This window comes from Chiroxiphia lanceolata, chromosome 6, assembly GCF_009829145.1.
Source record: "Chiroxiphia lanceolata isolate bChiLan1 chromosome 6, bChiLan1.pri, whole genome shotgun sequence".
NCBI classification, from domain to species: domain Eukaryota; kingdom Metazoa; phylum Chordata; class Aves; order Passeriformes; family Pipridae; genus Chiroxiphia; species Chiroxiphia lanceolata.
This window is the reverse complement of record NC_045642.1, coordinates 12433524-12461063: the sequence shown is the minus strand read 5'-3', so window position 1 is coordinate 12461063 and position 27540 is coordinate 12433524. Positions and strand designations below refer to the sequence as shown.

Genomic DNA, 27540 nt, shown 5'->3' with positions numbered 1-27540 from the left:
AGGTGCACTTTTATGTTAATGTATTAGCATACTAATATACCTCTGAGCTCATGTTTTTGTTACAGTGCATTAAAAATGGTAAAGCTGCATTCCACAGTTACCATCACAGTATCAGCACACAGAGAAATATTTTGGAAGTTAACACTTAAGACAGATGCTCTGCATTATAAACACCAGAGAATGATCAGTCTTTGATATGCAGTTCATGGATGGCTTCATCACAGCTCCATTTGGTAGTTTTGCTTGAGCCAATACACTGCAACACTATCTATCACCCTGTTAAGGTCTGAATCAGCACAAGTGCCTGCATATTACCCTCTTCTAAGGGCAGGAGCAAACCTGTGTCCTCACCTCTCATAGAGCCTTAATATATTAAAGTTATTACTCACTTTTAATTATAAAGAAGAGGGTTTACCTCATTTGCATCCTTAACTGTGAAGTGGCAATTTCCACCAGTGCTTCTGCAATCCAAAACCACTCTCACACACCACAAAAAGCTCCTGCCACATCACGCAGGAGCCACTGTCCTCTTGTTTTGGGATGCCAACATCTTAAAAAGTGTTACAAATAGAAGGGTCAACCTGGGTAATTTCATGCCCAATTACAAGGAATTTTTTTTTAGTACAGGAGGTACTAAATCTTACTGGGCTATTGCACGCCACAGTTGTTAAGAAGGTTTGGAATTACAACAGAGCTCTGCTTCAAAACCCACAGACCTGGTTCTCCAAGGCTACATATTTAGAGTAGCTTGCAGATACATGCTTGCATCACTCAAGATGCTTTTTCACAGGCCCAAAGCTGCATGAGCAGCAGAAAACTACTTGTCCTCCTAGGCTCCACTGAGGTAAACAGGCACCAGCTTTATTCCACCAACTACATTTATTACGTGGCTGCATTGGTTCCTTTTCCTCTCCCTTTGTTTGTCAAAGGACAAGCCAGTTCTGAATTCTGAGATTTCCTATAAGAGTGCCACTGACAATTACTGAGGTCCATTAATTCATGGTCAATTCTGCAGAGAAGGTCCATGTTTGGATACAGTCCACCTTGTGAAGTGTCAAGAGAAGAAAAAGAAGCCATAGCAACACATAGGCTCAGGCCACAGAAACAGCAAGAGGATATCAAATGCTGCTTTAAGTGCTGATATATTTGTGCTTTGAAGGAAAAATGCCTTCAGGAATCGTAGCAGGAGACATATATATATATATATATATATATATGCAAAACCACCTCTCTATATATATTTAGAGAGAGAGGTGACTTTGCATATAAAGGGACATTTATTATTATCAATTAATCGCATTCTGATAGAAACATTTACATTTTTAAGTGTCAGATTCAGCAGAATACAAAATAACCGGAGGCCTCGTATTTTGCCCTGAAAGTGGCCATGAAAGGAACTAAAGGCAAAAAAAAAAAAAAAAGTCCACATTTTCTAGAAGACACATGACGTCCTTTGATTCCTTTCAGTTCTGAAGCCTGGTTAGTACACCAAGACTTTTAAATACAGATTTAAACACCTGCAAACAGCAAAGTGAAATGCCACTACAGCTCCTCACAAAATTAGGTGATGACCACACTGCGATGCAGTAATAGATCTTGATCACAACCTCCCATGGATTATTAGAAAAACCTAATGTGGCAGAACACTATATAGTAGATTTCTAGAAAAATGGATAGCTAGAAGTCTAAACAAAATTCACACTTTGAGAGCAATGTGTGTATAATATTACTGGACTTTAAACATCTGAAATACTGCATAAAAGGAGACAGAGAATTCACATCTTCATTTTGTGAGAAAAAACTATTTGTTTTGGGAGAGAAAATCTAGAAATGGAAAGCCACTTCAGTGACATTTTGTAATTTAAGCACCAATAAATTCTTCCCACACATGCCCACAGGTTGCTGGTGGCATGGCACCTGGACGGCCAGGACTGATACACAAGCATTTGTCACTTCTGAACCTCCTTAAGGCTAAAGAAAACAAGATAACACTAACTCAACCATGAGAAGGTAAGGACAATATTTAAAAGAAAAACAGTTCAAATAAAAGTGCAGATACTTAAGGTCCAAAGGTACTACAGTGCCTAACTCCCCAAGGCAACAGGTCATCTTTGTCATGTACGTGCACACACACATGAACCATCAAATCCTTCAAACACTCTCAGCCATGGACACGCTGACATGAATGGTTAAGCTGTCAATACACCTCCACCAACATGGAGACAGCTCACAACCAACAGAACCTTTAAACAGGAAGGGTGGGAGCACACACACAGCCTGAGTAAGGTTTTGCAGGAGAAACAAGCTGAAATCCCTGGGGCAGTTCAGCACGGTGGTCTGCATCTTCCACACCAAGGCATTTTGGAAAGCTCCTGTATGAATGTGCAAGCAGTTCTTGCATCTAGTTCCGGCTTAATCCTGTCTCTGCTCCTCTCCTGGTGCCACCACATTCTGCAGCTGCCTCTCATGGACTGTACATGCATCCTTCCTGGTTCTCCTTTTTTAGTCACCTCAAAATGATATATGTATTAAAAAGAACAATTTTACTCATATTCATTCTCCTTTCTCTGCTGGGAAGTGTTATAGACTGTTTGCTTGACTGAAGAGTGGAACACTGGTTAGTTTTGTGGGTTGGTTGTTGGGTGAGCTTGTTGTGGGTATTTTTTGATTTTGTTGTTGTTGTTTTTAAAATTAAGGTTATCCTATCGAAAATAAAACCTTCCCAACAAGTTACACTGTAGTTCACAGTTTGAAGGACTTCAGATAAAACTGTCTAACCACCTATTCAGCTATATAAATCTCCATGTTGTGGGTATTCCCGCCTGATGGCCTGATGCTAGACCTGTAAATAAATAATTCAGTACTCAAATAATAGCAGCTAAATTTAAAAAGCACCCACAAAACCTACTAGCGTTAACTGGAGCTTTCAATGCCCAGATTTGGTTTCTTGGGTGTGGTGGGAAACACAATTTATTACCATGGGGGAAATACAAGTGTTGAAAACTATCTCAGCAACACCTCCAAATGTGGAAGCTGTCTCTCAGCCCCAAACAGTGGGCTGCAAATCCCCCTGGAATGCAGCTCCCTGTGCCCTCACATGGGGCTCCACGACCACCTCCAGACTTGCAGGACATGCCCACCTTAAAAACCCTCATGAGGAGCTGGGGTGCCAGTAACTCCCCAGGTTGGATTAAGAACTTCACAACGAACCAGAAAATCTCAGATTATGATTGCAGTTCTGCTACTGATTTTTTGCATGAAAATCTCTGCGTCAGTATCTTCACTGGCAACAGTGAACCAGCAGTGCCGGTTATTTCCAAGAGATTTCAAGTGGTCTCCAGCACTCTGAAAGCACCAAGTTGCTTTATAAGTGTAAATGTGCTGCCAGATGCAAACGATTTAACATGACAGGCTACAGTCACCTTGTCCTAAAATCCTTTATCAAAGGCCATGTAGATTAAAGAGATTAAACTTTCCCACTGGGGTGTTTTAAAACTAGCTCCTCTGAAAGCATGAGTTTACAATTTTTTTTTCAGCAAAAAGACTTTGGAAGCTGTGAGGCACTCTGGTAGACACAACATAGATATATCTTACCAGCAAAAAGGCAGTTTTCCCTCCTTTTAAATGATGGAAAGTCAATTTGCATCATAATTAAACCAAGGCACTGTAACGTTACTTTTAGTAAAAACAGTAAACTACTATAATAAAAGTGTACCTGGGGAATATTTAGAGAAAGCACTAATGATTTCTTCCCTAGTGGTTAATAAATTCACTTCCAGATCAATTTGTTCATGATAGAAACTTGAGAGCATAAACAGTTACACAAGCACATTAGAGTGTGTCTCTCTGTATAAATGATTTATTACAATGATTAGCAGCACATAAACAATTTAAAATACAACTCTAATTAGCTTTTTGGAAGAAAAGGAGAAAAACCTTCCTGACTCCTTCTACACATTATGTTTTACTTTTCTAAGTGTGTACTTTTTAATTAAATCCAAATGTCACAATAAATTTAAAGTATTTTATTACCACCCTGGCTAACTAAGCCATTCATGCAAACACCCATTATATTAAACCAGATGCAGGACTGAAAATGGTTGAGGAGAGAGGAAAAAGAAAAACGAGAAAAGGCAATTACTTCTATATTTGACAAGAGATTTGTACAAATGTTTAAAGACAAGAAGATCTTTGGCAAGGTTTCTCTGTTTTATCCAGGGAGGCTGGCCAGCTAATTGCTCTTTAATACCTGTTTCCAAGTTTGAAAACGTTGCACCCTGTTCAACTTTCCCCATCGAAAGCATAAGGAGGGGACAAGAGGAAGGTGGGAATACCAGTCTGCATGAAACCTAGCACAGTTTACTGCAAACAGCCAAAGCAGCCCCGTGTCCCTGCCTGTAAATACACGTTCCCTTTCCTGTGTCTGGGGGGAGCAGAGGGATAAAGACGTGTCCTTTCCAAAATCACTGAGTCCTCTCCCAGGAGGTGGCTGACAAACAGCCCTTGCCATTCATGACAGTGCCTGAACATGTCTGGGATGATGGGCCACTTCCCTTAGCAGCCTGTCCAGCGGGGAAGTGGATGTTCCCGGTTATCCCAGACAGCTCTCCATCAGTTCAGGCATGCTCATGGTGCTGTCAGCATAGCGAGGGACCCTGACCATTGCCAGCAGCACAGGGCATTTGCCTCTTACTTATGGGGAAAAGGGGAGGAAGAGGCTTTCAAATAAGGCCAGTAATGTGCAAGCACCGATGGTGGGATGCTGCAGACACAGTCCAGGATGACTGCTGAGCACTACTGGCCCATGGGAAGGCATGTTAGGGAGCTGGGAGGCTGGGAGAGAGGGAAGGAGGGAAGAAGTGGGAAACTCAACCCTAGAACCTCCCTGATCCATGTGGCAATCCTGAAGCCTCAGGGCCGCTCCGCAGCACTTTGTTTTACTGCTACATCAGCAGCCTGGTCTAAACAGGACAGATTTAGCATAGTTCAGACAAAAGCTACCCATAAAAGAAAGCAGCTACGATTATTAAAATAGGTTAGAGAAAATGGGCACAGTGCAGATAAAGCTTTTGACCTTAGTGTGCAGCTCTCTCAAGAACATTTTAGCATAATTTATCTAAATTAAAAACCAAACACCAAATTCTGAAATGGCACAAAAAGATCGTTTAAAAAATGCGATTAAAAAAGCGGGTCAAGGGTTGGAAATTAGTAATTACTACTACAATTAACCAAAATCAGACAGAGACACATGAATTGTGCATATTACTGCAGTTCACGTCAGAAAGGCAAATGTGAGCAGAGCACAGAAGAAAAAGCTGCAAGTTGCAGAACCACTCGTATAATTAACCTCTGCCACAGCAGAAGACCCGCTCTTGTAAGTTTGCGTCATTTGTTTCTAGAGAGAAGTGCTGCTGGGTCCTACACCCAGCTATCAGACCACACTCTCCACCAGTAACTCAATCCTTCCGAAACCGATATTCTGATTTTCTTCTGGTCTAAGATCTTAGTGCATCTTCACCTTATTAGCAGTACATTTGCCCTTCACCTCCTATTTTAATAGTTCTGAAAAAGATGAGAAAGGCCAACTTCTGAACATCCTGGTATTGAGAAGAGGTCATTTGCCAAAAATGCCACCTGCTAGAGTCCATATTGTTTGAGTGCAAAAGCCTATTGAGAACTGCAAAGAACAAAACAAAGGTTTTCTAAAACAGACTACTTAACACTGGATAGAGACAGAAATACTCTGTATGCAACTAACATCCTTCAGATGATTTTCCTTAGGTTTTGGGGGGACAAAAGATAATTTAACAATTAGCACTTTGTTCCCACTTCAATCTCAAAAGGCCTCTTTGTGAGCTTCCTTGGAACAACTCTGAAAGAGCACAGTGGGAAAGAACAGACTGACTACTGTTTTGAACTATAACCAAAATGAACTATTCTCTAGGTCCTCCCTTGAAGCTATCATCTACTTTAGGCTAGATGAGGGAAATCTAGGTTCAAATCTTATTCAGGCTCCAGTTTAATTTTGAGAGCTCAGAAGGCTCCACAAATCATTTTAAGTTAAAGTAATGAAAATAGGTGAACTTGAGAAGGTGGACAGGCACGAATGATCTCTTCCAAAATAGGGAAGAATCCATCTGTTCCCTTTTAAAGTGCATAAAAGTCTTTGTAGCAGTAATGAAAATTCAGGGATGTAAGTCATGGACATCATAGCAGTCTATTAGAGAGAGGACTGGGGCTGTATTACAGAATACTGTGAGCAGCGGTGATTATATAAAAGGGATGCTGCAAAGGCTGCATAGCAGAGGGCAAGTCGAATGATTCAAGGACTCAAGAATCTCAGTTCTTCAAAAATAGAGGGAGAAATGAAGATTTCTGCCCTTTGAAGAGGCAGGATGAGTACAGAGCCACACAGATGTCTGAAGGAAGCTGTGAAGATAGAGTTATGAGGCAGGATATGCTCCTCAGACGCAGAAGGTAAATGGCTGCAGCTCCAGGTGATGCACAGCCAGTGCGTTTGTGCCACAGCCGGCACAGGGACAAACAGAAGCAGGCTCTGTCACAGCACTTGGGAAGGTCTCTGCTCTTCCTCTCTTCATTCCACACATCAAACCATGACTTTCAGCCACACGCTGTCCATCAGGAGCAAGACGCAGCCTCCATGCCAAGCACCTCAGGTGAGGTAGAGCTGACCAGGGCATAGGATACCCTGGCCCTGGCTGGGGGCTGCCCATGGGGTGTCTTCAGCTGCCTGAAGCTTCAAGCAGGGGCTTCTGCCTCCCAGCTTCTGCCTGCCAGCCCACACCACCAGCTCCCTCCGCAGTGCATCCCACAGGACGGCCACCAGGGGCTGAAGGCACCCAGTGCTTGCAAGCACCCCAGAGTCCCACAGCAGAGCAGGACATGGAATCATCCTTTTGAGCCTTCTGTGTGGGACTGTGGCACAAAGGAGCAATGTTACATTCACCATTTCCCATTTTTCTCTTTGGATTTGGTTCCTGTGAGGCCCTCTATGCAAAACCAGCCAAAACCACACAAGACTCAGGAGAAGACTAAGTACTAGTTGATCATTCATCATGTAAAACAAAGACCAAACGCTGACAAACGCTTAAGCAGTTGAAAATACTTTTCTGTGTATATTTTAAAAAATGGCAGGTTCCACACAACTTCTGTTTACCTCTGTATCAGTTCTTCTCAATTAGAGCCAGTAATACCAGAAAGTCACAAAAAAACCCAGTATGTCCTGCTTTCAACTCATGAATGCCCTTCTCCTCCTCTTCCCCTACTCAGCGACTACACTTACCTCCTCCCATACATAGAGACCCAGTTTACTTTCACATTTCCAAAGATACTTATGTGTTTTATTGCATATCTCTTTGCTAATATTTTTAAAGCACAGCGACATGCCTTAATTGGTTTGTGCATTATTCCCAAATTATTTTGCTCTATTGAAGAGGAAAAGCACTTTGCCATAATACACATTATACAGCAGAGTAAATCAAGTAAGGGGGAAGGTGGGGATGACATATTAAATTGCATAAGCAATACAGAAAGCCTTAGCCAGATTAGTATTTGACACAGTATAACACAAAATCTTACTCTCAAAGTAAACTGGAAGCAGACTGACAGCCAGCACCCATGCTGATCTGCCCTTGGGTCTGGTACTGAAGCAAGAATCACATGAACTTACATGTTTTTTTGCAATTCAGCATGTAGCATTCAGGCCTGAAATCTGGAGACCAGAATTTCATCTCACTACAGATTACCAAAATCCTGCTATTTGGAAAAAGTTACTTTACTTTCATTGCACTTCTCAACCTTTTTCTAGATGCTTAATTCAAACACTGTAACTTAGAGATTATTGCTTGCTATTCTGTATGCATACACTGCCTTACATAGCATAGCACCAAAGAAATATAAACACAAGTAGGGTCGAGTTCTGTTGGGTTTTTCTTCCTACGTGATGTCCTAGTGATTTCTTCCAGGACATAAAAAGCATTTTCAGCATTTGTTTTATGAAAATACTGCCATTCAGCATCCACAGGATGTGTAAGACCTTTCCTTCACTGGGTAGGCATCTCTGCCAAACTCAAGGGTAAACACTTAAATGGAAGGAGTGCTCTGAGAGCTGGCAGAGAAATGCTGAGTAAACACAGCCTTGCTATCAACACTACTCCTTAATGACGAAATCATTCAGATGTTAAAGTTGCCTCAAGCGCTTGATCATGATATGCAGCGTGAGGAAAGTTCAAAAATCAACTCCTCCTCCTGCATTCTCATACAACTTCAAACAGTAATAGGCACTTACCTGGCTTGCTTTACAGATCTTGCTTTGATAAGCAAAATTTTAACTAGGTTAATACCATTTGAAGAGTATTCATTTAATTGAAACAGAATGAGACTTGTCACACTGTTCACAGCTGGTACTGTAACAACTCACATGACTCTCTCTTGTAGCAGGGACCAGCGCAATAATCCTCACAATTGACTTGTTCTGTAGATCTAACAGAAACTTGAGCCAAGACCAAGAAATATTTGGTTTCTTTGATTTAGCATCATGAAGGAGCATTCTTTGGAGAGTCAGTGCTGTAAGCTCACAAGATAAATGAGAACAACACACATTAAGAAACCCTAAGTGCAGATCAGGATTTGGCAAGGGGTTTGTTGAACTCAAATTTTTATCTATCTCCTTGGGATGTGAGGGGGGTGGGAGACTAAAACACTTGGAGCCTGTGCAGTGATGAGGAAGGAGCCAACCATCCCAAGCAGAAAGAGGACAGGATGAAAAGAAGCAGAAGCAAACACTGAGTATCCATTAAGTGAAGCGTGGGGGCTGCTGCAACATGTCCACAGTTCCTTAGTTCAGTGAACTGTTTAACTTGGTAAAAAGTTTATAATGGCAAAAGATGGTCAAAATATTTGTCCCAAGAGGCAATCAGAGCTTTGTTTACTGCACAGAAAATGGATTCATTTGTGTACAGTGAAACATGCCATAACTAAACTACAGTGACCACAAGGCAGCAGCTCCTCCAGTCTAGGAGAGGAGGTGGAGTGAGGACAAGACTGTTAGTCTCTGGTGTCATTTTTCAAGTCTTGCAGATAGAAACTGTCTGACTTCGTGGCTGGTCACCTACCAGAGACATCAAAACCATTCTCTTTTCCTCTGCCCTGGCTGGTGCAGTTGTTATTGCCGTCAGCTCACTCAGGATTCCGCCAGCACATATTTTTCTTCTGAGAGTGACCACTGGCAAATTGCAACGCTGGATCCAAGTGTGGCCAAGTGCCCATGGGGAACACAGAAATTGCACTGGGCACAATTAAAGCTGAGCAGAACATTATTGCATCATGGCCTCCCTGCTTGCTCTAAGTGAAAGCCTGTCAGCATTTCCAACACCTCTTCCTCCTGGATTTGTTACAACAGTTGTGAGACCAAAAAAAAGCAAAAAACCACACCAAGGTTTTAGGTTAGCCTAAGATCTTGGCTTACAGCTACGTTGCACTCACTCCAAGGCAACCCAGAAGAATCCCCAAGAAATTGCCCAGAGAAATCTGATCTCTTTAACATGGACCCACCCAAACCCTCGAGATTGTTTAGCTGGGAACAGCACTGATGCCTCTATCAAACCCCAAGAAGGGCCTTGGTGCTGTGACTGTCACCAGAAAGGTCTTCAGTCTACCAGACATTACAGGAGAAAGGAAATCAGGAATCCCCACCTTCAGCAAGATGCTCGCTGCCTTACACTAGCTGGCCCCTATGTTCTGGCTGAAGGTTTAGTGATGGTGGGGCACCTTCCCTGGATGCTCTGTCAGCCAGAGGAACTGCTGGCTTGGGCAAGAGGCTGACAGGCAGAAGCAGGTCCTCAGGAGCACACCTCAGCTCAGCCCGTTTTCTTCCCGTAAGTGCTCAGAAGAATTTCTACATGACAGGCTCAGCAGCAGCAGGAGAGCAGCACTGCCTGCTTTGGTCCACACACTGATGGTGCAGGAATAGAGCAGTTGGCAGCCTGGCATTGCTTCCCCCAGAGCCCATCATTGTGTCAGGTGGTTGCATTCACCAGAGCCTTTTCAAAAGCTACTCCAAGGCTAGCAACTGGAACTGTGACACCACAAACCCCACAGCTTTGCACAAGTCAACATCATTAGTGTCATTCCCACATTAATGCACGATGCTTTTGAACACTGGTGCTCACACGAAACCAGGTTAAAAATCTTCAATTCCTGAAAAAGGAGCAGCGATAATGCTGCACCAAGCTCATTTTACTGGGTCTGGGGTTGATTTTCCCATTCAAAAGAGTACTCTGCTGCAGTTTCCACTGCAAGCAATCTCATCTCATTATGGTCAAGCCTACAGGGTGGTACATGCACAGGGGAAGGGAAGATTATGTGATACTTAGGAGCTGCACTTGGTGAAGAACAGCTGCAGCAGTCAGTATCCCAAGTATGTTACCACAAGAATTATGTTTCTCTCTCACCCTCCCCAAAGTATTTAATTCAGGGCAGGAGGGGTAGAATGCATTCACCTTTGAGCTCCTGTGCCACAAGCAACTGCATTCATTCAGCTTCCCTATTTAACTAAATGGAGTTCACACATGCTGCAGTATAAAGTTACCTCTTGCCATCTGAAAGCAGTCCAATCAATGCTGTACACAGAGAGTAGCATTTGAATCAGCCTTAAGTTAATTCTTAGTCGTCGAAACTGTGACAGCATGCTGACCCTTTCAAGTCAACTGGGAGCAGGCAATCTTTGCAGAAGATCCTCAGGCCTTTAATCAGATTCTCAGTGGGTTTTAAAGAGATACTACAGCATCAGTTTGTAAACATCTCTCTGGTGAAAATAAAGATTACTTCTGACCTAGCCAATTACTCAGTCCCAGAAGATATATCCTAGAGTTATAATTGAATGAACTATAGGGAAAGAAAATATATTTTAGGTAGGGGGTAACAAACTCAAATCCCAACTTAGGATGCAGGCAGCACTGTATCCCATGAAAAGATCAGATACATAGCAAAATGAATATAAAAAAAGTCTATTAAATCATCTAGTCCCTTCTCCTACCAGGGTAAGATTGCTCTCTTGAGCACAAAGCCCTGCTAAGAAGATCGCAAATCATCAGCTGAAGCCCTTCCTGAACAGCAAGTATGGTGGGGAAAGACCAAAGCATTGTTTTGAGGAGACCAATAGTATCAGGTATTTGTTTGCCACATCACAGAGAATCTGGGGCAAGATTTCAGTCCCTGGTAGCACGAATTTGCTGCAATGTAAGTAAGAAATAGGAAAGAAAATACTGGAGAAAGAAACCTGTGCTCAGCACCCAGACTGTCAGAGACATTAAACAGTCTCTTGTTGCATTACCTTAAAACTGCATTTTAGCATGCAGAGCCATTGCACTCTATTGTGGAGAGATATAATTACTGACTTAAGAAAAAAAAGAAGTTATTTATTCTGGAGCTATTACAGACTAATGTGTAACAGACATCACCCGATGGGCCGCAAAGGCTCCAAGGGCCATTACAGCCTCCCAGGTCAGGACCTACTTGAAGGTTTTAGAGTTTGTGGATCACTGCTCTCAAGCAGAACAGCACAGGCAACACCTGCACACAGAAAAGCTAGGGGAGACTTCTGAGAACAGCAGCTGCTTATGCATTTTTGCACTCAAATCAAACAAAATCACATCATTGAAAAGAAGTTCAGAACCTGCAGACATGGCTTTTGCCATTCTCATCAAGGAGTTCACCTGAAAGATTGTAGCATTTATATATTTATATAAATATATAAAATATATTTAATTTTTATTTATAATATAATTATTATATATTATATTATATTATATATTTTTTTAAAAAAACCCTGAGCATTGAGGAAGAAAATGACATTATACCCTCCATGCTTCCCCAGCAGGGCCCCCTTTCTATTCTACTTTCACAGAAAACTAAAATTCCCAGCCAAGTGATGGGTTTATAAAATTTTAATAGGAAAGAAAAAGGTAACCTCAGGCAGGATCTTATGTGCAGACTTTCACCATAAATGAATGTTCATGAAAATATGGGGTTTTATATGGAAACACTGACAGAGTTTCACAGACAGTGACATAAATGCCTCAACATGGACTGACGACTGAGGCAAACTAGCAAGTCCCACCTCCTACAGCCAGAGGCTATCATACCATCTCTTTCTCTAACCCAAGAAGTCAGCTTCATGCCTCCACTATCCTCCAAGGAAGGCTGATCTACAGACCAACTCTTCTAAAGCTCAGAAGTTTTCAAGTTGCTAGCCTAGAAACATTCTTAGCCATTTCCAACTACTTGTTTCTAATGTCCATTTTCCTTCCTTCCTGGTGCTTCCCCTCTCATTGTCCTTATAAAGGACAGACCAGTCAGCCTTCATTTTGCAAAGGTAGGCAAGTTGAAGCACAGATTGGTCTCCATGGCCATCCTCTCTGCCCCTACTTCCACACTGATTTACTGTCCCTTAGCATAAGGGATCTGCAATTTACCCATGGTAGACAAGGTCTATCAGTGCCTCTCTCCAGCATTATTAACAGTGATCATTATTTGCAGTTTCTTGGTCAGTCTATTCCAGGATTACATTTGCCTTTTACCAGGTACTTCATACCTCAGTCCTTTGGAGGTCAACCACCACCTGCCCAAGCCACCCTTTTCCTTCTCTTCTGCCAGTTCTAGCTGACAGTAAGTCCTGCATGCAAACGGTCCAGTGATCCCAGAAGAGACTAGCTGGGGCTCCTGGACCCCCTTTCTTTCTGTTGAGAGCTTCACACAGGAATGAAACCAATGGACAAGAGCACAGGACTTCAGTCCCCCTCCCATCAGTTACCTGAACTGCAAAACCTTTCAGTGGTGTTTTCATACAACGAGCAAATTGGTACCTGGTGTCACACAGTACCTATCCCACCCTCTGTACTAAAAGGTCAGCTGAATGACTTCTGTTTAAAAGCAGAATTCATGGCTTTGGTTTCAGGATCTAAAATACCACTTCTGAAGACAGTGATGCTTGAGGTTCATTTCCCCTCTTCTCCCAGGTTCGGAATAGTAGCATTATTTCTCATTCACAAAAAAAGAAACAGATGCCACAAGGAACAGTCACCTCCTGTTTTGACTGTCATATCTTAAAGCAGCAGCAATCTAAGAGCTAAGGTACTAAAGAATCAGAATGGGTAAGGTTGGAAAAACCATACATAACAATCCTGCACAGAGGTAAATGAGTTTGTTACTTTTTGCCAGCCACTGAGTGCATACAAACACTTCTGCAAGTCAAAATTTTGCTTCTAGAAAACTTGAAGCTTCTTAATTGCACGAGTAAGATGGGTAGCCAGGAATGGTACCTGTGCAATAGATAAAACCAGTGGTTCTCTCAAGTGTGATGGAAACTTGAAGTGGCCAAGAGCCAGCTCCACCCAAAAACTCCTTCTGATCTCTTCAGAATTTAATTGGCATTCTCTTTAGCACACACACATAAGGCAGATTAAAGAAAAACCCAAACAGTGTGAAGGGTGGAAGCACCATTACACAGTATTAAAATGTCAGAGATTTGAGCTCTGTGTTGGTTTAGTCATGAGTTACCAACAACCACTGATGGCAGACATAAAGCTTCCCTTAAATTATTAAGCATAAAACAGCAGACTGTAATATTTTGCTAAACCAAAGTACAGACACAGACAAAGATGTCATTTCAATATTTGAAACCAGCAAGTTTAATTTAAAATAAGAGCAAACCAATAAGCTCAGAAAATAGCAATGTGTGAGAGGAAAATTACACTGCTAGAGAAAAAAGTGGAAGGACTTAAGAAATTTATAAAAGTAATCTCCAAGTGGAAATTAGAAATCAACCCCTAGAAACAGAATAACACAAAAGAAATATTACTGTCCACTTTCTAAATCAATATAACACTGCTACACGACAGAATTACCATGGTAACTCAAGTAAAAAGAATAAAGCAATTCTTATTATTTCAAAATAAAATCACAGCCTGAAGCCCAGCTTTTATTACAACTGCTGATAGATCGCTGGCTTGTATTTATCTGAAATATTGCTTTTCAATCAGCTATTTTATGAATGTACAAATTTCACTGAGCAGCCCACTTAGACCGAATGCTTAAAACCCCCCCAAAAAACTACTCAATGAATTGATTATACATACACGTACTTTTTTTTAAAGGGAGCCTTTTTTTTTATTTTTTTCCTCTATCCAAATTAAAGAGAGATAGGGAAATGAGTGAGAGTAAGTTAAAACCTTGTTTAGTCTGACCTCTCTAAATTCCAGCTTAGATTCCCCGGAAAAATACAAAAACAGTAATAACAAAGAACAAAGAGGAATACCAGCGTACCCAAAATACTGCAGCCCCTGTGCAAGGACAGGGAATGCGTGTGCATCAGGGGGGTGTGCACAAACACACACATAAGAAGAGACACATCTGTTCCCTTCTGATCAAAGGAAAATAGAAAACACTGTCTAAACACAAAGTTACTCAAGGACGTTTTGACTTGCCCTGCTGGGTACTTCAGACTTTTAAAACGTTGTTTGTACAGCTTGGAAAGCGCATCAAGCACAGGATACTTGTCTGTGTTTCAACTGCGCTGAAGGCAGAGCTCAGTCAGGTTTCCCCACGCCTCCACTGCTGGTGCCACCTTTTAAACACATTAGTGCAAGGAGAAAACCAGCAGGTCACCTTCTGCTCTCCTCCCCCAGATGTTCAAAGGAGCATCGATCGGGACCTGAAAGGAACAGTCGTCTTAAAAATAATATGCTCCTCCTCTGCCCCTGCCTCTCCTGCCCCCGGCCAAAGCAAACACCCCTGGACCAGCTCAAAACCCAGACTGGATATGGAGCAGAGCTCCATTGGCCTTGGAGAAAATGCATGGACAACCAACACAACTGCTAGCTAAAAAGTTAAGGCACCATCTACCAAAAAAAAGGGTCACTAAGGAAGTGCCTGTAGACCATCCGGATGTTTTACAGCACAGTCTAACCTAACTTTTTTCTGTTGCACCCATGAAATGGCAGAGGGGAATGAGACTGACACAATCACAGCAGGAATTGGAGGGGAACGTGACCAATGCTCATAATTATGGCAGGAAGATAGGCTAGTGAAGGCTTTTCTTCAAGTGTGCAATTGCTTGGACTGAACCGCAGGGGTAAAAAAAAAAAAAAGGAAGAAGTTAAAATTGCCTATTGAGAGAGGATCAACATAACTGCTCCTAAAACAGTCAAGAAGACCAACTGTTTCAACAGCACTCTGTCCTTCCCAGGAGATCCAGAAGTTATTTCTCTCTTCTTCTGCAGAGGTCTGACCTCGTAACCCAGCATGGGGCAGCAGGCAAAGTGGGACCCACACCCAGCACTGTGCCACAGCAAGAGATGGCATTGCAGATCCCACCCTCCTCTTTTGCTGGGCAAGGCAGCAATGGCTGTGCAAAGAGAAAGCAGAGATGAACAAACCTGGAACAACTAAAACACAAAAGTCCACTTCTGACTCATGGGGGTCTGGCAGGCACATCTCCCTGGATATCCAGGGCTTAGTTCCAGGGAATGCTCACTTGGGGTGCACAAATTCCTTAATACTGGCAAAATGCTTTGAGTCTTAAAACCAGTAGTGATATGCCAAGTATCATAGCTGGAAGTAAAGACAAATGCTGCAACAAGAGCAATAAACCACCTGCCAGCTGTCTTTTATATTAAAATATTTCAGTGTTCTTAGAGCCGCCTAATTTCCCATCTCGCTCCAAGTCCAGAGGAACTTTGTGGGTTGCCAGCTTCGCCATGCAGCAGTGACATTGCTCATTATTTTTAAAATGGATTTAGAAGCTGTGATCACACTCAGCTCAATCTAAAAGTATGCACTGTCTATTAGTGTAATGTGGTCCTTTGCCGTCTACTGCAAATGGGTTTAAAAGCAGTGGTGGAAACAATGTGTGCTTAATCTGAACACGGACTGCAGAGAGGTCGCACACTCAAATATCCTGTTTTATGTGGTATCTGGTTGTATTTTAAAACACTCTTTTTAGAGACTTCAAGCCAGCTGAGGTCACAAACAATCATATACAGATTAGAAAAGGGAAGGGAGCTGGGGGCAGCCAAGGGGAGGCTGGTCTGGCACACTGTAATAGGACACTCTAAATATCACTTAGTATTTCTTTAAAAAAAACCGGCTGAAGTAGTAAGCTTCAGAGAAACAATAAATGCAGAGGTGGTTAAAGAGTTTTTATTCAAATAAAGTCTTGCCCCAGGAGATGGAAGTAGAATCTTGAAATATGGAGATAGGATTTTACATGTGCTAAAAGCATCACTGTGACACTTTTTGGGGAAAAAAAAAAAAGGGGGGGGGGAAATACCTTCGTTGTTATACATGACAAAATAGCAACTAAATGTTTGCTTTGATCCCAGCGCGTAAAGGGTGAAGCTTTTAGGCAAGGAGCGGCAGGTGATCTCAGCTCTTCTGCAAGTCCTAATGCTCCTAAAAGCCACTCTTCCAGTTTCTGTAATTGGGCATCAGTAGTTAATGTAGTATTGACTGCATTACATGCTCCTGTGCATCCTCTCACTAATGCCAATTGCATCACCTTGTACATTTACCATATTGCTTAGCCAATAGCTGTTAAAAGCAATCCAAATCATGAATCATATAGGAAACTTTTAGCAAGACACGACATCCAAAGGAGACAATTTACAGTTGAGTTAATCTGGGTACATTAGCGAGACATGGATTCAGGAAGACAGACCAATTTATGTTACTTTAGTTTTACCCTTTATTGCTTTGTATAGGCAAATGAATGGAAGGGCATGGACTAAAAACAGATATAAAGGAGTCCTTTTCAAAACAGATCTCCATTCTGTGCAGACAGGTCAAAGGGTTTGAGACTGATGCTTATTTGGGCTTTCATAACCATAACAGGGTACTTACAGAAATCATTTTCCACAAAGGAGTATAAAGATAAATATATAATGGATTCTGAATAATGTTCAGCACCCACCCTCACTGCAAGTACATTAGGCAGAAACCAGGTTGTTCAAGGCATGGCCTACCCACGAGTCACCTGCCATGAAGAGTCCCAGGTAGGTCTGCTCACGAGCTCTTTCAAGGGGGAAGTCAAGGCAAGAGGTGTTCTGTAAAACACACCAAGGCTCACTGGCTCAAGCCAGTCCTCTGCTGGAGGACTACCATGTCACTTGCCAACATACAGAAAGCCCAGTCTTCTCCTACCTACTTGCCTTGAAGAGACTTCATCCTTTTGAAACACATACCCATTTCTCTGGAACAGAGGGAAAGCATACAAGCAATAAAGAGATATTGGTTAACCCACGTCAGCTGCAAGGTAGAGCCAACCGGGAAATAAATTAGTAGCAAGTTCCCTCTGAAAAAGTACATTTTACAGAACAATTTCACACTGGATGCTTGACCAAAAGATGCATAGCAAATCGACATAGCCCCTTTCTGCTTTTCTGATCAAGCTCAGCAGCACCAGTAAAATAGAGATGGGGAAAAAAGGACAGCTAGAAAGTGTGCTGTTGCCTCAGCTTTTAGGGGTAGTGAGCAATTTGCAGCATTTGTGGAGGGGAAAGAAAAAAATTAAAAAAAAAAAAAAGAAAAAAGTGGTAAAGGAAATCTAGGGGAAATAACGGCTCATGAGCCAAAAACTTTTTACAAAAGAAAAACTGAACTGCATCCTTAAATACTGGATTTCAAAATACTGGAAACTCTGATGTTCTAAGCTTAGTTTTAAAAAAGATCACGCCTCCCTTCTGAAAAGCTTCCAGAAGTCCCCTCGAAAGAGTTGCACATGCAGGGAAAATGCCAAAACAAAGCATTTTCACTAGCTGATCAATTTAAACAGCTGTGGTAAAGCTGCAGCCACTGGCACCATCATTAACAATTTAAAGCATGGCTGCTTTTGTCTTCCTTCCCAGTTACATTCTCATTATGCCTTTTTATTTATTAGAAACACAGCCCTCCAGAATACATTTCTATATCTCAGATCCATAATAAACCAAGTAGGAACATCCCTGGCTTCTACTCAAATGGATGTTTACATTGGCGAGAGGGTTAATTGTTTAATTCTGGTCCAAGTTCTCTGCGGTTCAGTCATGAATATGCAACAATCATCCACTTTTTTTTTTTTTTAAGAGAAACTAGAACTGTTGATATAAATAGTTTAAAAAGAAGGCAAATAGTACTTTCCCTGCCCAAATCACCCTTTCAGAGTTTGATTAGCATGCAAGGAGCTCTGAACGTTGGCGTAAAGAATTCAAAAATGTTCAGTGCAATTTAAAAAAACCCTCTAAATTTGGACAAGAGCATCCATTATCTCCTTTGCTACACAGTGTGAGTAGAAAGTAGTCTGCAAGAACATTCACCGGAGAGCTGAGAATCTGTTTGCACAGATAGCACCCCACGTCGCGCTTGAAAACTTGGGCTTGGGAGTCATCCCATTGGAAGGCAGGGAAAACACACACTTACACACTGAGAACTGAAAAACAGTAGCTGTGGTGAATTGTTCTCAGACCATCCATAGGTTTAATTATGTTAATCTAATAGTGAACAACTTTCATTTTTAAACGCCCTTCCCTCCACCCCCAAGTCTTCAATGAATAGGAGCGACATTCACTGAATAAATCATCCCCTGGCAACAGTTACGCACATTATTGAAGTTGGGGGCAGTGATTTCTATACGGTTTAAAACAATGTCTATGTGTTCCAAATTATGACAATTCTGTCCAATTTTTAAAAGATGTAGACCCATTAGAGTTTTATAGTTCAGCATTTAGCAGCATCTGCAGTGCCTTTTTTATTATTCTACTGCAACACTTAATGCTTGATGCCATTATTCTGATTTTGAATTGATTTCAAGTAAAATATCTTATTTGCCATAAACTTTCATATTCTTTACCTAAGTAGGACTCCTCACAGATGCAATCAGTCATAATACTAAAAGAACAGTTTGCCTTTAGCAGAAATGTAATAGTTCATGCTAATGACAGCGAAGCAAAACTTTGAGCAGCAAGCACATTTCCAAAGAGAATAAAACCATCTCTAAATACAACGCCTGAAAACCTTAAGAAAGCCTCCAAATGAAATCAATTAATCCTCCAACCATGATAAATTTCTTAACCATTTAAGAAACGTATTTCAGACTCTGCTGTGACCCTTTATCACCAGACCTAATGGATTACTTTATTAATAATGCACTGCTCTTAAAAGGAATTTTTCTGAAGATTCTACCATAAGAGAGCATTTTTGGAATGGCTATGACAAACAGGCTGACATGTTCACGTTGTATCTATTAAAGATAATAAAATTTAACACTAACTCCAAAGAAGACAAATTATGTTCTGCTGCCAGGGTATCAAGTATACTTCCTACTGTATTAAACCAAAATTAGAGCAGACTAATTTCCAAGGACAAGCTTCTTCTTTTGCCCTGTTACCAAGCTGAAGATCCCTACACTGTTTTAATGCTTGTTATGTCAACCAGACAATTATCATGTGTCAACAGCATCTGGGAATTAAGTATGATGACACCCTATACAGATGCCAGCCCAGATCTTTCAGCTATCTAGTCCTGAACAAACACTAGGAAGTATTTGATTGCCCAGCAGGAATACTTCTATACAAAGCAGTTTGCTACTCGTAGACCTGCTAACTCCTTTCACTCTTCTGCCCATAGGATGAGATTTTATTAAATGGATATCTAGGTTATCAGTGCTCCAACTGCAGCACCCTGCATTTCTTGGAAAGGTAGAGGCAATTACTTTACTATCCTGTGGTTCCATCACGCTTTGTGGTATTTGCCGCTTCAGGGGCAGAGAGCACCTCTAGGAAGATTACCTTATCTCCACATTTAGTCAGCTTTGGAGAAACAGTCCAAATTTTTTTTGGTCTTTTCTGCCCAGACCGAGATTCGTGGTTTATTCTGCTGCCAAATGTGCTCCGGTTTTATTCAGATTACTGCTTTGACAACTTTGACAACTTCCTATCTCCTCTTCATGAATATATTAATCCACTCCTGTATATTTGAGTCACAAAAGAACATTGTGTCATGAACTAAAGCCAGACCAAACCTCCAAAATTGCACTATGACCACGTGCATCAAAATCAAGCCCTCAAAAATCCAACGGATAACCCAGCTAAGTAGGCAAAAATAAGGTCTTTGGTGACCTTTATCAATCATTCTTTGAATAAGCTGATGTCTGGGAAGATGTATAGTCATTCTTTATACATGGTAAGCTAGACAGCAGTGGACCACGCAGAAGGTCTGAGGTAGAGTGGAAAAGGAGATACAAAGAAAAAAAAAAAAAGAGAGAGAGCTTCAGGGATATTAGGCAAAAGAAAAATTAAATTCCATATCATGTGCAGAAAAGCCACCCTGCCATTTCCCCTTTTCTGTCTCTGCGTGATTCCTCAATAGGTATACCTGAAAAAGGTACACTAAAAGAAACAAAAGATCCCAGCAGCACGTAGAACAGCTCTTGTTCCTACGCGGCACAATTTGTACGTGCCTTATTTTTGTGTGTATAATGATTTTTACTGACAGAAAAGGACTGCTTGGACCTGTGTTGGTGGAGACAGATCTCTCTCCATATCCATCTACCTATCTGTAGGTACTTCCATGTGGCAGCTGGCATCCTCATTTGAGAAGCCAACCCACAGCTCTGCTGTCCTGGCTAGGGCACTGTGGCAGCATTCCTGTGACTGCCATTATACAATCAATTTCACTGCTTTTCTGATTCCAAATGCTGCTTTTTTTTTTCCTTCTGTGCGGGGTAAGATGGGCTCTTACACAACAGGGAACCCAACTGCTCCTACTAATCCAGTTTCAAATTACCTAATATTCATTGCCCTAAATACCTCCCATCAACCTAAGACCCATTCTCTAACCTCAATGCCCACAACCAATGAGTATCTGTATTTTTCTTTTCATTTTTAAAGAAACTATGATTTTTTTTTTAAATAAAACCCAAGGTTTGCATACAGGTACACGTTTAATGGAGTGCTCTGATATGTTATTTACTTGGACTACACTCGGGATCTATTTAAACAGAGTTGTGCTGGAAAACACAAAGGATCCATGATTTGGGGTGCTACTGTCTATGCAAACACCAGGATGAACACACAGCTGATCAGTGCTTTTACAAGTGCACACACACTCCACAATTTGGTTGAAGGATACTCTGTCTAGTTAACACAGCACAAGTTAGCTGAAAGGAAACTTTCACCCCCACCACACATAACAAAGAGCCATGATTTCTATTAGTGCATTTCATACCATACATGCTGATTACCAGGCTGTGCTTCATTGTTAGCAGAGATTACAGCTGGGATAAGCTGCAGCTTTTTCCTAATTGCTATTATGATGACTGAATTTTTGTTTTGTGTCAAGCATTATTCACACATTATACTCCAAAATTTGATCCCTCTATGATGCATTATTGATTCCATGCAGGCAATCACACTGCCGCCAATGTGAAGAATTAATTTGGGCTATTCTAGCTGATTTGCATTGCTCCATCATAGCAGAACATAGTTCTATGGGGAAGCACAAATTGAAAAGGAAGATTTAACAAAATATGGGCAATGCTGCTGTCCTCTAAAAGAGATGAGTCCTAACAAGGGGAAAAAAGTCCCCCCCAAAAACCGCTAACCCAGCACAACACGTGTGGTCCAGAAAGAAATAAGGTCAGTCAGCCAAATTCATCTTAGTCAGAGGAAGGTTACGAGAGTAGCCTTATGCCTCTAATAAAGTAAACTAGCTCGCTTCAACTTATATTGCCAAAGAAAACAACTGAACACCTCTGAGAGTGACACTGCTTCAAAGCCTTTGAAACCCCGTTAGCTTCATTTGTTTTCCCAGCATAAGCAATACTCAGCCACTTAGTGGGTCTTTTATCCACAGTCCAGTCAACTGCAAAGCTGATCTAGAAGATGTGTAACAGATGCTCCACATCTACTTCCCCTTTTTTAAAGCTCTACTGTGTTAACAAAGGAACTTATGAGATTTTAACAGAAATAAAGCCAGTGATTTATTTTTCCCCCCCCCCAATAAGATTATTTCCCAGTTTTGGGATGCCAACTTAATTAGAGTGGAATAAATTCAGAAGGACAAGACAACTCATACACGGACTTTGATCTAACATTGGTCAACTCAGTCAAAATCCAATTGAATCTGCATAAAAGTGGGCACTGATAATGATGTATTCTGCTTGATCTCATATTTTAAAAGTGTAAAATCTTAGTGAAAAGTCCATATTTTGTCATTGTGCCAAATGCTTCACATCAGAATGAAACAAAACCTCATATCCCATCCAAGAAACTAGATTCAAATTCTATGTGCATGAATACACTAGACTGATAATTTTATAAATCACATTTTTAATGACACAAACCCCTCAAAATGCTATGTCTGTAATATCAGGTAGTATTCCCCCCTCACCCTTTTTTGGGAGGCAAGGAGAGGAGAGAGAGAGAAGAGAAACTTTTGGTCTTTCAGTAGTCAAGCCTTCTTTCCAAATTATTCTCCAGGACAGCACTAATTCAGTTCAGATATGGGTTGTGAATAAAAATCATATCAGTCCAACTTATTAGCTTTGGGCAGCTTTCAGTACTAGTCACAAAACACGATTAGCACCACCCTGACACAGGAAAGTAAGTGACTTTGAATTACAAGTTATTTTTCTCATAAATATTTTAGAAAGCAATACACATATTCAAGTAAAATCAATGCTACTGCCAAAATGCTCAACTTCCAATTTCTCCAAGCTCTTTTACTCCCTGTGAAAAGCTGTCTCCTGTCTACAGTCTTACAAATATTCAGTAATTTCTTCTACTTTCAAATGACAACTGCCTACCACTCTTTTTTTAACACTTAAAGAAAGTTCTGAAATAAATTTTAAAAGAATCCGCTACACAGCACGCTTCATCTGTTTATAAAGGTGAAATGAAATCATGAGATTATAGTTACAAATGGGCGTTAAAAGTTAAGATGCAGTTCCCACTTCCTATACTCAAAGTGCTGCCAAGGTCTTTGGCGAGGCAGCATTCTCGATGGAAGCCCATGTGGATGGCTACAGAAGCGTTCTGCTCTGCCTCAGTTTTAATCTCTGCTTTCAGTGTACAGACTGTGAAGGAAGACCTAAGCCACAAAGCAGCCTCAGAAAAAAACTCATTAAAAAGTTGTGATTAGACTTACCACGTTCATCCCAGAAACTACTGGTGACTGAGCAGTTAAGTTGCACAACCTCCTAAGTAAGGTGTAAAAGATGGCATGGGGTCATTCAGGCTACTAACTGTCTGTTATCCTTTACATCAGTTTGTACCCTTTAAGCATCCTTGAAAAGGACCAGTCAGCCTTAAAAAAATAAGTATATGCGAAGTCCTAAAATAAGTCAAGCTCTCCTTCAGCTTCATTCATGAAATTACCTCCCAAATGAACCTACACTTCTGCCATCAAGAGAAGGGAGTAAATTCTTAGAATAAACCAATGCTTTTTTTCTTTTTGCCAGAGCAGCTTATTAGCTTATTGTCATAATGTTTATAGCTATGAAGAAAAGCTGTGAGAAATAGATATTGAAGGCGCACATTAAAGAGACCCAAATGACATGCAATGAAAAGGAAAGAAAATCTCAAAACTAGATTTACAATAAAAGCTGTTAAAATAAACAGGCTAAAATGGATACATTACAGGAACTTGCAGAAAGAAAAATCAAAATAGATATTAAAAAAAATAATCAAGCTGTTTCTGCTATGTCCTTCAGCAAACAGAGCCTGGGGTAAACCCTTCTTGACTGGTTTGATCATGTCAGAGAAGAGATAAAAAAAAAAAATAAAAAGCAAGCATGCTTTTACCTACACAAGAGAAAAACATCAGAAGCTGAAAGCAGAGCACTCTGATATGCACAGCGCACATCTGTTTCAAAACTATTTATTTCTACATTAGCGGCACACGGAAGACACCAAGCACAGGCTTACACAATCTCAGCCCACCTACCGTCCTCCTTGTCCAGCACCATCATCTCCGCAACCAAGAAAAGTCCGAGGACAGATGCTCCTTCTCCAGCAGCCTCCGCTCAGGGGAGAGGAGAACAAGTCTCTGGGAACACAAATGAGCTACGGTACAGCTGATCGTCCTTTAGCAGCAAGTGAGCTCTAATTACCCAGTTGTCCAGCTTTTAACCTAGATTGCACTCAGTTAGAATTACACTCAGAAATAAAGCACTTTGCAGATACAAAAGCAGTCTCACCTACTTTTGTGCCTCAGAATTGCAAGGAACTAAAACTGCAATTTAGAAAGAAGGGGGATCAGAGCTGTTTCTTTGGTTCTCACCTTCTAAATGGCTCAATTTACGCAGTATAATCTATTTTAATGTAATTGCCTTTGATAGCTCATAACCCTGGCTGTTGCAACTACACAGCTTTCAGCCTTATAAAGTGTTTTCCCTTTGGATTTAAGCAGAATCTAAATCTAAAATTATATCCAGAGACGGCAGAATACCTAAGCCTGACTACTGCTGCCTCTGCCTCTCGATTGGTGAGCCTTGCACACTTGCTATGAATAAATGCACGCGTTTCCCAGGGCCCCCTCTCGTCCTCCTGCCAGGGTTTCCTGGCAGAGCGCGGCTTCCCGGCTCAGCAGCACCACCTGCAGCCCGCCCGGCCCCCGCCCAGGTGCCGCGGGTCGGGGGGGACCCGCACCGCCCGCCTCTCACCCCGCGCCGCGCTTTGTCCCCGGGACTGCCTCAGTCCAGAGCACGGCCACACTCCAGATTTGCTCCCCTAAGAGCGCGGATTTTGTCTGAAACCAGCCAGTAGCTCTGGCAGGTCAGAGGCTCAGAACTCTCCGCAGCTGATGCCGGCGACCCGACCCGGGCTGCATTACACCAGCCCTGCCGCTCTCCCAGCTAGATTTCACGCATCTCTGGTGACCTAAAACTTGATACTAATTTTCTGTACAAACATTTTGGGTTTGTTTTCACATGTAGGTATCATTTTCAGGGAATACTCCAGAGAATACAGTTCCATTTTCACTAGGTCGATATTAAAATGAATTTACCTAATCAAATGTGGTACAAACCCTTTCAGGTTTGCTCCACTTTACAGAAATGCCATCAGGGCCCAAATATAAAGTGACAAGTTGGGGGCCCATGTCTTTTATCCTTTCTCTCACAACTCTCAATCCTTTTTCAGACAAGTCATCTGTTGTCTCCGATGGCTCTCGTAAGGATTGCGGGATCAGACGCTTCACTACGAGATCGACAGCACCATTTCACTCATCGTGGTCTTTTAATCTGAGAAAACATTTGATTTCTGCTTTAATGATACTTCTTCCTCCCCTTTACAACTGATACACTGGTACTCTAAAGAGCATGAGAGCGGGCTCAAGTTATATATCCTTAATACCGATTTTTAATTAGATTCCTTATCCCCAGCTGAAGTGGCTTTTCCTTCCCCCTTCATTCACAATACTTAATCCTAACAGTCCTTGAGAATATTTGATGTTAAACGTAACGTTTTACATTGAACTGTTTTCATCTAGTGCTTCCAACAACTCCTGTTTCCTAGTGATACTTGTTTGTAAGTGTTGAATATGTATTTTAGAGTAAGAGTGCAACCACCATAAATAATCAGTTTCTTTTAGGAAGTGTCACAAGCTAAAAAGGAGGAGGATTTTATCGCAAAGATTAAAGTCTAATAGTTAAAAGCATCCATGCAAAAACTAACAAAAACGCAGACTTTTCTAGATTTGAGGTAGTTTAATACTTTCAATATACTATTGGTCTCCACTAGAAAATGGTGAACTCCAAAAATGTTCCACACGTGTTTCTATACTTTTCCACCCTATCACCTTCAAAAGGGACAAACTTACCCCAAAATATATGGTACATTTTAACTTACACTATTTGGTAACTACAAGAAAGGCAAAGTTTTGATGAAAATGAAGTTAGCTGTTGTCTGTCGCAGGTGACTTCTGTGGCAGAGCAAACTAGCAGACATGACACACTCAGGAAAAAATACGTGATACAGGATCAATGTACATTTTATTCCTTTACTGCTCCATCATGTCATAGAGGCTGGATTACTCCCATAGCAAACAGATTTTTTTTTTTTTAAACACTTTATCTGCTTACTCATTTCACACACCAACAATAAAAAAAAAGTTTTCTAACCCCCACCACATTTGTACAGAAATTAAAGTCAACTACAATTAACACAATCTGTTGGAATTAATCATGATACCTGATGTCAGTTTACTTTTTTAAGCAGAAATCTGGTCTTTGCAATCAAAACATTTATGTGTTTGAGAAATATCTTAACTCTCATTATCTTGAAATTTATAAATGCGCTGCACGGTGTGTAGGTTGGCTTGCCCACAGCAAATTCTGCACTGATTTACGCAGTGGAACTGACTAAAAGGCAAGCCTTGAAGTTTTTCACTCTCAACCTTTCTCTCCTCCACCCCTCTTGTCTCTCTTCTCTCGGTTCCTAACATTTGTTTGGGGAAGATATCTGCTGAAGTTCCACTGTAAACCAGTATTTTCTAATATCAAGTCACGTTGCATATGTCACTTCAAACACACAAAATGCTGTTACCTCCCTGACATAACTCGACGCAATGCCCCAACACATCAAGTCAGAAACATTATTATTGTTGTTATTTTTTTCAGTATGCCCCTTCATCTTTAGCGATATTTGTAAAAACCACAGAAAAGTATTATTGTGCCTCTACTACCTCTCGGCACCACGGAGCGTGCTTGCCAAGGAAGCTTTTCACTCACAAAGCCGTGTAGCAGTTATTGGACTGCAAGGGCGATGCTGGTGTCGCACTGGGGCTGGCACACACCCCTAAGGCAGCGCCACAGCCCTGGCCTGGAGCTGGAAGAAGGGGCAGCTCTCTCTGAGGCCGTGGACCAGCTGGCCAAGTAGCCTTCAGGGATGCAAAAGCAAGGGGCACATTGCCACCTCTACCTACAAGGCAGCAAGTGTCCTCCCTGTGATGCACCAGGACCTCTGGGAGAGGTGATCCTGAAATCCTGTCTTCTCCACACAGTAATAACTATGAATATGCCCACTGCTGCCAGAGACCTCAAAAGAAGAGCACCCTTCAAAGAAAAACCCTACATGGCGAGGCCTCTTAAATCAAGGGGAGAATTGGATACTAGCCACAACGCCAGGATTTTTAGATGGTAGAAATCAGACCGGCCTCTGGGAAAAAAGGGTAAAAAAAACCAGAAAAAAAGGAGCCATTTATGGGAGTTAAACAGACCCATTTTTATTAACAAGCTCATTCAAGCTTGATTTCAAAAGGTATTGGTTTAGTTAGCAAAAGCTTCCATTTTAGTCCATTTGTAACCTACGCAGGTCCAGCATCCCCTTTTAACATTCACAGATGAGCGGGCAAGTGGAGTCCATTTGAATCAGGCAGAAAGAAATGTAGAAAGGTAAAATAATCTCTTCATAAAAAAAGTTTCTTCTCTCAGGCTCACGTCCTGCCCCCGTTCCTCCAGTGCACCTTTAAAAGTGAGCATAATTTCTCCTG

The 27540-nt window shown here is 41.4% G+C and overlaps 1 protein-coding gene across 4 annotated transcripts in view; it reads right to left on the bottom strand.

Moving 5' to 3' along the window:
- Positions 1-27540, bottom strand: part of LMO1 (LIM domain only 1) — a 94803-nt gene that overhangs the window by 65425 nt on the left and 1838 nt on the right. For 3 of the 4 annotated variants that reach the window (XR_004357593.1, XM_032691076.1, XM_032691077.1), the window contains exon 1: positions 23995-24582. Coding sequence is in view for 3 of the 4 variants with exons in the window: in XM_032691076.1 (XP_032546967.1) it covers positions 23995-24019 (25 nt within the window). In the remaining variant the exon portion in view is untranslated. Of the gene's footprint in view, positions 1-23994; positions 24583-27540 lie in introns of those variants that run through there. The other variant, XM_032691075.1, reaches the window with a different exon arrangement.